This window comes from Lithobates pipiens, unplaced genomic scaffold (assembly GCF_037356315.1).
Source record: "Lithobates pipiens isolate NorthernLeopardFrog02 unplaced genomic scaffold, aLitPip1_a1.2 Scaffold_18, whole genome shotgun sequence".
Classification (NCBI taxonomy): Eukaryota; Metazoa; Chordata; class Amphibia; order Anura; family Ranidae; genus Lithobates; species Lithobates pipiens.
The window spans coordinates 405,257,256-405,270,896 of record NW_027507758.1 but is presented as its reverse complement, the minus strand read 5'-3'; the positions used below and the strand labels follow the sequence as shown (position 1 = coordinate 405,270,896).

Sequence of the window (13,641 nt, the reverse complement as noted above, 5' to 3'; positions counted from 1 at the left end):
CGGTGCTGCTGCTGACGTTATTAAGCCAGCAGAGTTCTCCCTTACATCAGTGTACCCAGTGGAAGTTCTCCCTTACATCAGTGTACCCAGTGGAGGTCTCCCTTACATCAGTGTTCCCTGTGGATTTCCTCCTTACATCAGTGTTGAGATGCACAGAGCCCGAGGCAGAATCTTACATGTAAATTCTCTCTCTGCTCACTCTCCATGGCTTGCCTTTCATCGAAAAATTTATCCGAACTGCGCATGCCCAGTCAATATGACAATATATCACAGAGAGTGAGGCAGAATCTTACATTTGGATTCTCTTCATCTGCGCACTCTCCATGGCTTGGCGATGAACTGCACATGCCCAGTCGATACATCACACCAGCTGATCGGGATATCAGCTGGAGTGATGCGACGCACTGCGCATGCGCAGTGCGTGGGATGCACTTTTTCGACGGGAGGCATTATTCAATAGAACATCGGCATTACTCAAGCAGCCCCAGACCATGACACTCCCACCACCATGCTTGATTGTAGGTAGGACACGCCTGTCTTTGTACTGCTCACCTGGTTGCCACCACACACGCTTGACACCATCTGAACCTAATACGTTTATCTTGGTCTCATCAGACCACAGGACATGGTTCCAGTAATCCACGTCCTTAGTCTGCTTGTCTTCAGCAAACTGTTTGTGGGCTTTCTTGTGCATCATCTTTAGAAGAAGCTTCTTTCTGGGACAACAGCCATGCAGACCAATTTGATGCAGTGTGCAGCGTATGGTCTGAGTACTGACAGGCTGACCCCCAACCCTTCAACCTCTGCAGCAATGCTGGCAGCACTCATACGTCTATTTCCCAAAGACAGCCTCTGCATACGACGCTGAGCATGTGCATTCAACTTCTTTGGTCAACCATGGTGAGGCCTGTTCTGAGTGGAGCCTGTCCTGTTAAACCGCTGTATGGTCTTGGCCACCGTGCTGCACCTCAGTTTGAGGGTCTTGGCAATCTTCTTATATCTTAGGCCATCTTCATGTAGAGAAACAATTCTTTTTTTCCAGATCCTCAGAGAGTTCTTTGCTATGAGGTGCCATGTTGAACTTCCAGTGACCAGTATGAGAGAGTGAGAGTGATAACACCAAATTTAACACACCTGCTCCCCATTCCCACCTGAGACCTTGTAACACTAACGAATCACATGACACCGGGGAGGGAAAATGGCTAATTGGGCCCAATTTGGACATTTTCACTTAGGGGTGTACTCACTTTTGCTGCCAGACATTAGACATTAATGGCTGTGTGTTGAGTTATTTTGAGGGGACAGCAAATTTACACTGTTATACAAGCTGTACACTCACTACTTTACATTGTAGCAAAGTGTCCTTTCTTCAGTGTTGTCACATGAAAAGATATAGTCAAATATTTACAAAAATGTGAGGGGTGTACTCACTTTTGTGAGATACTGTATGTTTTATGGTCAGTGTGAGGTTACTTGTCAAAGATAGATGAGGTCAAAGTTCCGTGATATCTTTCAGATATAATACCATTTGAACATCTCTAACCTGACAATATGACAATTCACACCTTTAGCCACAAATGCAGACTTTAAGGGGCAGTGGTTGGGGAAGGGGGCGATAAAAACATACCTCCTCTGTGTGTTTTTGCTGCCCCTCAACTGCAATGTAAACATTGGGGCCTGAGAGTTGTAAAAGCATGTCGTTGAGCCATGGTTTTACTACCCTCTGACCACTCACTCAAACTCTACAATACAGCCAGAGGGGGCTGTACACCGACTGCAGCAAATTTAACACGGCTTGTTGACACACTGCCAGACAAACTTTCCCATTTAAGTCAATGGGGCTGCAACCACAAGCCAAAGGCTTGGTTTGTGGTGCATTACTCCTATTAAAAATCAACAGCAAAATAAAAAATATAGGCATACAGAGCAGGATTGCCTCCTGAATATGTGGCAGTGGCTGTTTATCCACCCTATTTAAAGTGACCCACCTTGGATTGCTTTTCGGGGGCTGCCCAAGTGGGAAATTGGCTTTCTATAGATTTCTCCTCACTTCCTGTTTTGGGGACAAAGTTTTACCAACCAGGAAATTATGGAAAATCTGCAATAGGGCAACGAATGACAATTCAGAGCTGGCCTTTCCATTGGGACAGTGTTTGTTTTGCTGGTGGAGATCTGTCCTGACTTCCTGTACAGAGGACAATCTCCTCTCCAGACAGGAAGTGAAGGAATCTCTCCCCACCCCACCCATAACTAAGAAGTCCACCTTATGTGTGTGAAGATAATTTCCAGCCTGGTTATAGATGGGGAGACAGGCATTTGTGTCAGGTCTATGAAGAAAATAAAAGTTAGCCCTCTCTATAAATAGGCATTACTGGCAGAGCTAGCCCCCTCCAGCCCCCCTCTCTCCCAGGACCCAGAGCTGGTGTGATCTGCTATTGGATTAAAATAGCATCATCTGTCCTGCCCTCCCATGCCGGGGACGCAGGGTGTACAGTCACACAGCATTGTTTGGGAGCAGCAGGAATGTGAAGATGGCTGCAGACCTGGGAGAGCTGCTTGTCCCTTACATGCCCACCATCAGAGTGCCCAAGTCAGGGGACCGAGTCTACAAGACGGAGTGCGCCTTCTCCTATGAATGCCCTGTGAGTGCCTGTCCTCCCTTGTATTGCATGCCTTGTGTGCTCCTTCTCCCATCACCTACTTACCGCATGTCACATGAGGGCAGCTGTCACCTCTCCCTGGTGCCCGCACACCCCTACACGTGGGATGGGTACACATCGCTATGTACACCAACCTTCCCCGCTTCATAGCGATCGCTGTGTGCCACACAAGGACAGGTGAACAGGGACCATGGACGTTGTTAGCTCTCGGAATGTGTCCTATGTGGATCTTATACAATATACTACATCATGGATCCCATACAAAGTCCTATATGGATCCTATACAAAGTCCTATATTGATCATATACTGTTTATTGTATGGATCTTATACAGTGTCCTGTACACATACTATACTGTGTACAGTATGGATCTTATACAATGTCCTACATGGATCCTATCCTGTACTGTATGGATCTTATACAATATCCTACATGGATCCTATACTGTTTACTGTATCCTATCCTATACTGTGTACTGTATGGATCTTATACACTATCCTACATGGATCCTATGCTGTGTACTGTATGAATCCTATAAAGACTCCCTTGTGGATCATATACTGTGTATTGTATGGTTCTTATACAGTGTCCTGTACACATACTATACTGTGTACTGTATGGATCTTATACAATATCCTACATGGATCCTATACTGTGTCCTGTATGGATCTTAAATATGGTGTCCTGTACAGGTACTATGCTTGGTCCTGTACCATGTCCTATTTGGATCCTGTTTTGTGTTCTATGTGGATCTTATACTGTGTTCTTTATGAGTCCTATACAATGTCCTGTATGGGTGATATTCCATGTCCTGTATGGATCCTATACTGTGACCTGTGTGGCTCTTATACAATGTTCTGTATGAGTCCTATGCAATGTCCTATATGGATTCTATACTGTGACCTGAGCGGATCTTAGGCTGGATTCACACCTATGCATTTTTAGTGCTTTTTGCAGATTTGCACTACAGAACATGTTCCATAGGAAACAATGTTAAATGTACTGTAGTGCAAATATGCAAAAAGCACTAAATGCATAGGTGTGAATCAAGCCTTATACCATGTCCTATATGGCTCTTATACTGTGTCCTGTACGGGTCCTATACAATGTCCTATATTGATCCTATATTATGTCCTGTGTTGCTCTTATACCATGTTCTATATGGATCCTAAATTGTGTCCTGTATGGATCTTATACCATGTTCTTATGGGTCTTATAAAATGTCCTACATCATGTCTGATACCGTGTTCTGTGTGGGTCCTATACTGTGTCCTGTATGGATCCTATATCGTGTGCTGTATGGGTCCTATTCCTTGTCCTCTATGGATTTTTTTACCATGGCTTGTCAGGATCCTAAATGGTGTCCTGTATGAATGCCATGGCAAGTCTTGTACAGACCCTATGCGGTTTTCTGTATGGCTCCTATGCTGTGTCCTGTATGGGTTTGGAATTGTGTCATATATGGGTTCTGTATCCTACCTATATGGATGCTATGTCCTGTATGGATCCAATACAGTGTTCTGTATGGTCCTATACAATGTGCTATATTGTCTTATACTGTGTCCTGTATGAATTCTTTACCATGGCTTGTCAGGAGCCTATACAGTGTCCTGTATGGATGCCATGCCAAGTCTTGAACAGATTCTATACTGTTTTCTGTATGGCTCCTATGCCGTTTCCTGTATGGGTTCAGTAATGTGTCATATATGGGTTCTTTACCTTACCTATATGGATACCATGCTATGTCCTGTATGGATCCTATACAGTGTTTTGTATGGGTTCTATCCAATGTCCTATATTGTGTCTTATACCTTCTCCTGTATGGATGCCATGCCAAGACTTGTACAGACCTTATACTGTTCTCTGTATGTGTATGGCTCCTATGCTGTAAGTGGGGATGCTTAGCCATGTCCTGTATGGATCTTATGCTGCAGCCAGAAAGTCGGTACACAGCAATGACAGGCTCACTAGAGCCATAGCCGTCCACATGTGTGTGCATCTTGCGGTTAGGAATAGATTGACCGTGAATGCAGATTGGCTTCCCGGGAGCGGCTGTTCACAACCACCTGTGATTCCATTCCGCTGAGGGTCCTAATCAATTGTGAATGAGGCCTCAGAAATGTAAGAATTAATTTTTTAATAATTAGAGTGAATTCATGTGTGTACTCCTATACATGCATTTATACATGTTTACATGCAAGTACAAGTATATCACGCAAAAATACTCATCTAGAAGGCAGAATTTGGATAATTTTATGTCACTGAATGCTGCTCTATTCTTGGGTGTGAACGGGGCCTAATAGCTGCTTTAAGATCTGTAAAAAGACATACGGTTATAAAAGCAGTGTGTTTTATTTTTGGTATGTTTATTTTATTTAATTTTTTATGCCATATGTAAGGTCATATTTCTCCTCTATTCCGGTTTTGACAGCAACTAAAAATTGTGCATTTAACCTCACTTTCATTGCCAGTGACACTGGTGATCAGAGCAATTAGAGAGAGTGACACAGACAGCAATAAAAACCTGAGAGGGGTACTAATCCCTCCCCACTCTATCAAAATCTAAAAACAAAATTACCTTTAGTTATACTTTAGACTGGCTGTGGTTTTACCCAATGTTGTTGCTTTTGGTTGTCAATAAGCTTTGAAAAATGCTGAATAATTATGACATCGGTCTTCTGAGGTAATTCAGAATTCACTGCAATTCACTCATTCACTATGAGGGAGACGGCCCTTTTATGAGGGAGACGGCCCTGTTATGAGGGAGGCGGCCCTGTCATGAGATTGGCAGCCCTGTTATGATAGAGATAGTCATATAATGAGGGAGACGGTCCTGTTATGATAGAGATAGTCACGTTATATAGGAGACTGTCCTGTTAGGAGAGAGATGGTCACATTATGTGGGAGACTGTCCTGTTAGGAGAGAGATGGTCACATTATGTGGGAGACAGTCCTGTTAGGAGAGAGATGGTCCTGTTATGTGGGAGACTGTCCTGTTACGATAGAGATAGTCACATAATGAGGGAGACTGCCCTGTTATGTGGGAGACTGTCCTGTTATGAGAGAGATAGTCACGTAATGAGAGAGACTGTCCTGTTATGAGAGAGATAGTCATGTAATGAGAGAGACTGTCCTGTTTGAAGACAAATTATCGCATTATGTGGGAGACTGTCCTGTTATGAGAGAGATGGTCACGATATGAGGGAAACTGTCCTGTTAGGAGAGAGATGGTCTTGTTATGTGGGAGACTGTCCTGTTAGGAGAGAGATGGTCACGTTATGTAGGAGACTGTTCTGTTATGAAGTAGACTGTCCTGTTATGAGAGAGATGATCCCGTTATGTGGTAAACTGTCCTGTTATGAGCGAGATGTTCACATTACATAGGAGACTGTCCTGTTATAAGGGAGATGGTCCTGAAATGTGGGAGACTGTCCTGGTATGAGGGAGTTATGAAAAGATGGTCGCATTACGTGGGAGACTGTCCTGTTATGAGAGAGATGGTAACTTTACTTGGGAGACTGTCCTGTTAGGAGAGAGATGGTCACGTTATGAGGGAGACTGTCCTGTTAGGAATGAGATGTCCTTGTTATGTGGGAGACCTTGCTGTTATGCAAGAGATGATCATGTTATGAGGGAGACTGTCATGCTATTAGAGTGAGATGGTCTCGATATATGGAGACTGTCCTGTTATGAGAGAGATGGCCATGTTATGAGGGAGACTGTCCTGTTAGGAATGATATGTCCTGGTTATGTGGGAGACTGTGCTGTTATGCGAGAGAGGGTCATGTTATGAGGGAGACTGTCATGCTATTAGAGAGAGATGGTCTTGGTATTTGGAGACTGTCCTGTTATGAGAAAGATGGCCATGTTATGAGGGAGACTGTCCTGTCATAAGGGAGATGGTCATATTATGAGGAAGACTGTCCTGTTATCTCTGTTATGAGAGAGGAGACTGCTCTGTTTACAAACAATGGTGGCCCCCATTACAATACATGTGGTGATTTGTTCCCATAAATCCTTTTTGGCTTGTCGTGATCTGGGATGCCCTTATCAGCATTGTTAGGGGATACTTGAGTACCATTCCTTACACTCAGTGTGCTGAAGGGCAGCCAGGGATTGTAGACTTTTCTCTGTGCCACCAACAAGTGACAAAATGCAAAACCTGGAAACAATTTCAGTGGTCCTCAAATGGAGTTGCAACCCAGGATTTGAAAGCTTTGGGTTATGTAAAGAATACAGCCTTTAATTGTACTTGAAGTTGCTTGTGGAAAATGTCCCAGCACTTGTAAATAGACATTGTGCAGGCTTTCACTGGCTATCAGATAGATGGTAAATATGAGGTTCTGATCTGTTCAGGGATGCTCATGGATGCCCTCTGAACTTGTATCTCCAGCTCAGACAACTTGAGGAAAACAACGCTCATTGTAGCCCTGAGTTGTGGACCCAGTATTTACCATCTATCTCAGCCTTTCTCAACCTTTTCAACACAGAGGAAATCCTTGAAATAGTTCTCCAGTCTTGGGGAACCCCTGCTAAAAATGAGTAATCTGCAACTCCTGATACATTAGTGTGATGGTCAGTGGGAAGAATGGTCCTTACACTTGTGGTCATTGGGAAGAATTACCTCCTTGCAGATAGTTAAAAAGATCAATGGTGTCAGTGGGAACTTGACCGAGAGGCAGAAATTTCCCAATGCTGAAGGAACCCCTAGCAACCTCTGGAGGAACCCTGGTTGAGAATCACTGATCTATCTGATAGCACATGAACACATTAGAATGGGCCTATTGCTGTTTTTTGCATAGCCCATAGATTTATTTGTTTTTTATTTTTTGTCAATTTGTAAACTTCATAGCAAGTTTTGTTATTACGCCCTCAGCTGGTACTATATTGTCATAATGCTAATGGTTACTTTGCCTCAAGGGCTGCACTTCAGATTGTACATAGGAAAGATGGAGTGTGTATTATGATTTTATACCTAGACTTTACCATGGCCGTTACCGTGTTAGATGTTCAGGCACCCCAGCTTAGTACCTACATAAATATCGCCCACCCCCAGCAGGTTGTATTGGCCCTCCTGCACGGTGAGGCCTCAAAGCATGTTTGACAAAATGCGATTTGCCCATGGAGTGGAAACACCTCCAGATAGCCGTAAAATGACCATATTGTATGTACGTTTGACCTGAGTACAGTCCTATCTTGGTATAGATGCAATTTGGCAAATATTGTAGTGGTGTTAAAGTAGGATATGAACCTCACCCTGTATTTGGCACACAAATCTAGATTTTTCTCATTCAGTGATGACTTTTGTAATTCCCCAAGTAGGTAGACCTGTAATAGATTAGTGCCCAGTTATATAAGCGTTGTGGTAACATTTCTGTTCCATGAGTTGCGGAACGCATGCATTTTGAAGACGAAACACATGAATACCAGCAGACCGCAGTGCACCAGTGTGTTGCATTACAAATTATGTGGCACATCTGATTTTCTGGACGTTTTGGTGCATTGATTACAATAGGATGCCTTAACGCAACACAAGAATGTAATTGGGCTCTAATCACTATGGCTATATTTTATGTTAGTTTATGTACTGAGGATATCAAAAGAACTGTGTATATCTTTTTTTATTTGGTACAAATGATAGGAGCTGCATTCCGAAGCAGAACAGTGCAGAGTTGATGTCAGAGGCCAGCTGAAAACTGTGAAGTCAATCTGTGATAGATCTGCTGAAGTTTTCCTCCAAGTGCTTTAGATGATTTTCCCAGCAAGTGCCTCCTCACTCCTGGTTTAGTTACTGGCCCCTACGTTAACAGTTTGTACTAGGAGTGATCCTAGAAAATCAGACACTGAAATATTATTATAAAACTATGTAAACCACACAACCATGTTTAATAGAGCGCACCATTCCAAATTAGCTGGTGTATTTTTTAATACGTGTCCTGCATTTTACATCCCAAGTCCATTTTAAAAGTGACTCAGCTGTCTGGCGTTCATCACGCATGCTGCACTGGTTATTTTTATCCCCACTCTTCAGGTCTCAAGTGTCAAGCAGCAGTTTACCCACCCAGTGAAAATCCAACAATTTCGAGAGGTCTGTAGGATGGGCCAACCCCCAATGACCATTTAACCTCGTTGATCACGACACAAAATACTGAATGATCTGTTTATGTCCAGGAAAAAAGCTCAGGGGCCGTTGTAAGAAAATAAGTCAATTTTTGAAGTCTGCATATACTTTTTATTTTTTACGTGCATTAATTTTTTTTTCTGATGTGCTTATTATTTATATCCAACAATTGCAAAAATTTTAGGTTGTCGAGTAAACAGTTACCAAACATCATATTGACAAACTATTTACAACACTCTTCTGGTGGTATATTTGCATTAGAAAGCCCTGCACCTATTTTATTAATTGTTGTGACCGTGCTATCAATGGTTCTAATGTATGCATTAAATTCAGGTACTTCTTTGTGCCACGTTTACAGTCTCTATGGCTATGACCGATTCAGAAAGAATTACCCTGAGTTCTTAGACAAGGAAACTAGAGGTAGTAATGACCAACCACAAGGCTCCATTCACACTTGTGTGACTTGTCATGCAACTTTGGACATCAAAGTCGCATGACAAGTCATTCCCCATGTTTCCTAATGATAAACATTCATATACAGTGCATCCGGAAAGTATTCACATCGCTTCACTTTTTCCACATTTTGTTATGTTAGAGCCTTATTACAAAATGAATGGCTCCTTTCACACGGGGCGGATCAGTGATGATCCACCTCGTGGATATCTGCTTGCACAGTGGGGATTGCCGGAGCGATCTCCGCTGAGTAGGCAGAGGACAGATCTATCTCTGCACACTGCGCAGGGATGGACCTGTCACAGCGCCGCTCTCCCCTATGGGAGATCGGGTGATGACGGACCGCAGCGTCCGTCGTCACCCAATCCCATCCAATGACGGATGGAAAAATAGCTTTTTCCTCCGTCACACTTTTTCGGATCAGAGTGGCTCGGATGTCAGCGGACATGTCACCGATGACATCCGACGCTCCATAGAGCTCTACGGAGCATCCGTTCAGGTCCGCCTGAAAAACTGACAGGCGGACCTGAATGGATTGTCCGTGTGAAAGGAATTAATTATTTTCCTCAAAATGCTACAAACAATACCCCATAATGATAACAAGAAAGACGTTTTTGACAAATTTATAAAAAATAAAGAATCCCATGTACATTGGTATTCATAGTCTTTGCCATGACACATATAATCACACACATAGGTTGGACTTGATGGACTTGTGTCTTTTTTTTCAACCTCACATACTACGTAACTCAAAATTGAGCTCAGGTGCATCCTGGTTCCACTGATAATCCTTGAGATGTTTCTACAACTTGATTGTGTATAATTCAGTAGATTGGACATGATTTGGAAAGGCACACACCTGTCTATATAAGGTCCAAGTTAACTGTGCCTGTCAGAGCACAAACCAAGCCATGAAGTCCAAGGAACTGTCTGTAGACCTCCAAGACAGGATTGTATTGAGGCACAGATCTGGGGAAGGGTACAGAAAACTTTCTGCAGCATTGAAGATTGCAATGAGCACAGTGGCCTCCATCATCCATAAATGGAAGATGTTTTGAACCACCAGGACTCTTCCTAGAGTGGGCCATCCAGCCAAACTGAGCAATCGGGGAAGAAGAGCCTTGGTTAGGGAGGTGAGGGAGGTCTGACAGAGCCCCAGCGTTTCTCTGTGGAGAGAAACATGTCCCGGCCAGCGCATATATCACAGAGTGATATTTCTCTCTCTCTCCGCGTGAGAAGAAGTAGCAGAGAGGCGAGCAGAGAGAGCAGGGGCCGGACAAGGAATCCAAATCCAATCGAAATATTGTGGACACTCAAGAACAGGGAGGAAGTGACTCTGCAGTGCTGGGGCCAAGGCAGCTAACAATTACACAGGTGAGGTGTGTGCTTGCTTGGGGGGGGGGGCTTCAAGTTCAACATCTACTACTACTGCAGTTACCCTGCCAATACTCTGCAATAAATACCCTGCCAATACTCTGCAATACATACCCTGCCAATACTCTGCAATACTTACCCTGCCAATACTCTGCAATACATACCCTGCCAATACTCTGCAATACATACCCTGCCAATACTCTGCAATACATACCCTGCCAATACTCTGCAATACATACCCTGCCAATACTCTGCAATACATACCCTGCCAATACTCTGCAATACATACCCTGCTAATACTCTGCAATACATACCCTGCCAATACTCTGCAATACATACCCTGCCAATACTCTGCAATACTTACCCTGCCAATACTCTGCAATACTTACCCTGCCAATACTCTGCAATACTTTACCCTGCCAATACTCTGCAATACTTTACCCTGCCAATACTCTGCAATACTTTACCCTGCCAATACTCTGCAATACTTTACCCTGCCAATACTCTGCAATACTTTACCCTGCCAATACTCTGCAATACTTTACCCTGCCAATACTCTGCAATACTTTACCCTGCCAATACTCTGCAATACTTTACCCTGCCAATACTCTGCAATACTTACCCTGCCAATACTCTGCAATACTTACCCTGCCAATACTCTGCAATACTTTACCCTGCCAATACTCTGCAATACTTTACCCTGCCAATACTCTGCAATACTTTACCCTGCCAATACTCTGCAATACTTTACCCTGACAAGACTCTGCAATACTTTACCCTGACAAGACTCTGCAATACTTTACCCTGCCAATACTCTGCAATACTTTACCCTGCCAATACTCTGCAATACTTTACCCTGCCAATACTCTGCAATACTTTACCCTGCCAATACTCTGCAATACTTTACCCTGCCAATACTCTGCAATACTTTACCCTGCCAATACTCTGCAATACTTTACCCTGCCAATACTCTGCAATACTTTACCCTGCCAATACTCTGCAATACTTTACCCTGCCAATACTCTGCAATACTTACCCTGCCAATACTCTGTAATAAATACCCAGCCAATACTCTGCAATACTTTACCCTGCCAATACTCTCCGAAATACCATTTTATTTATTTATATAGATATTAAAGAGGTCTGTTCTCATCTGAAAACAGTATTTCTTTTTGATAATCAAACCTATAACTGGCTGGAGAAAAACAAATATCACTTGTAGACAAACCTACACTTTGTTTCAAGGCAGGGTCTGGGGAGGGGCAATGGGTGGGGCCAGGGGTGGGGCTGAAGGAGAGACCAGGGGTGGGGCCAGGGTGGAGCTGAAGGGTGCCCCGTCAGGTAGGCTGTACGGGGCCCCATGATTTCTATCAGCGGCCCTGGACACAAGACAGCCCACCTGGAGTTTGTCAAAAGGAACCTCAAGGATTCTCAGACCATGAGAAACAAAATTCTCTGCTCTGATGAAACGGAGATTGAACTCTTTGTCCTGAGTGGCAAGCATCATGAAATCTGACACCGCTGATCACCTGGCCAATACCATCCTTACAGTGAAGTATGGTGGTGGCAGCATCATTCTGTGGGGATTTTTTCAGTGGCAGGAACTGGGAGACTAGTCAGGGTCAAGGGAAAGATGAATGCAGCAATGTATAGAGACATGCTTTATGAAAACCTGCTCCAGAACGCTCTGGACCTCAGACTGGGGCAAAGATTCATCTTCCAACAGGACAACAACCCTAAGCACACAACCAAGATAAAAAAAAAAGTAATGGCTATGGGACAACTCTGTGAATATCCTTGAGTCGCCCAGCCAGATCCCAGACTTGTACCCGATTGAACATCTCTGTAGCGATCTGAAAATGGCCATGCACCGATGCTCCCCATCCAACCTGATGGAGCTTGAGAGGTCCTGCAAAGAAGAGAGGGAGAAACTGCCAAAAAATAGGCGTGCCAAGCTTGTAGAATCAAATTTAAAAAAAATTGTGGCTGTAATTTCTGCCAAAGGTGCTTCAACAAAGTTTTGCGCAAAGGCTGTGAATATTTATGTACGTGTGATATTTTTTTTTTCCGTTTTTAATTTTTAATAAATTGTCATTATGGGATATTGTTTGTAGAATTTTAAGGAAAATAATGAATTTAATCCATTTTGGAATAAAGCTGTAACTGAAAATGTGGAAAAAGTGAAGCACTGTGAATACTTTCCGGATGCACTGTATGTGCGACTTAAAGTTGCAGCGACTTCAAAGTAGTTCATGCACTACTTTGGACCGACTTTCATGCAACTTGAGGGCCATAGACTTCAATGTTAAAGTGGAGTTCCAGGCTTTTTTTAGTTTATTAAAAGTCAGCAGCTACAAAAAGTGTATCTGCTGACTTTTAATAAACAGACACTCATCTGTCCAGTGATGCGACCACATGGAGCCTTGCTCCTCTCCACGTCACCTTCATTGAAACTGTGGGCACTCGCCCGTGACAGCTTGCTGCTTCACGGTGGGCGTGCACTGCGCATGTGTGACATGTCCCAAAAGATTGCTGAGAGGGAGGGGCCACCTAGGGGGAGAGGAGGAGTCACTTAGGCAGCCCAAAGTCAGAAGTAGGACAGAAAGTCCCACTCAACTAGGCACCCCCCCCCCCCCCCCCTCAAAAAAAAAATGACATGTCAAATCTGGCATGTAAGGGGGCGAGGAGTGCTTAAAGCCGGAAGTTCCACTTTTGGGTGGAACTCCGCTTTAACCCTCAAAAGTAGCATGAAAGTCATACCTGAATGTTATACAGTGCAACAGTTGTCCATTATTACTGGTCAGAGCCTAAATTATATCCAAGTTGCACTCCAAAGTAGGCGCAACTTTGGAGTCATACAAGTGTGAATGGAGCCTAAAGCTGGTCATATACGTTTTTTTCTGACTTTTTTTTGTTAAGGAAAAAAAAAAAGCTAGCAGATTCCTCCATTTACACAAAGAGGTGGATGGAGGAATTCCCCCACCAGGATACTGTATTCTGACAACGGGGATTACACCACTGATCGACAGGAGTT

At 43.6% G+C, this 13,641-nt stretch overlaps 1 protein-coding gene across 1 annotated transcript in view; it reads left to right on the top strand.

Moving 5' to 3' along the window:
* The first annotated feature begins 2,462 nt into the window (after positions 1-2,462).
* USP13 (ubiquitin specific peptidase 13) overlaps positions 2,463-13,641 on the top strand; it is a 128,832-nt gene continuing 117,653 nt past the window's right edge. Inside the window, exon 1 of the mRNA XM_077487918.1 lies at positions 2,463-2,642. Coding sequence (XP_077344044.1) covers positions 2,532-2,642 — 111 coding nt within the window. The 5' untranslated portion in view covers positions 2,463-2,531. The remainder of the gene's footprint in view (positions 2,643-13,641) is intronic.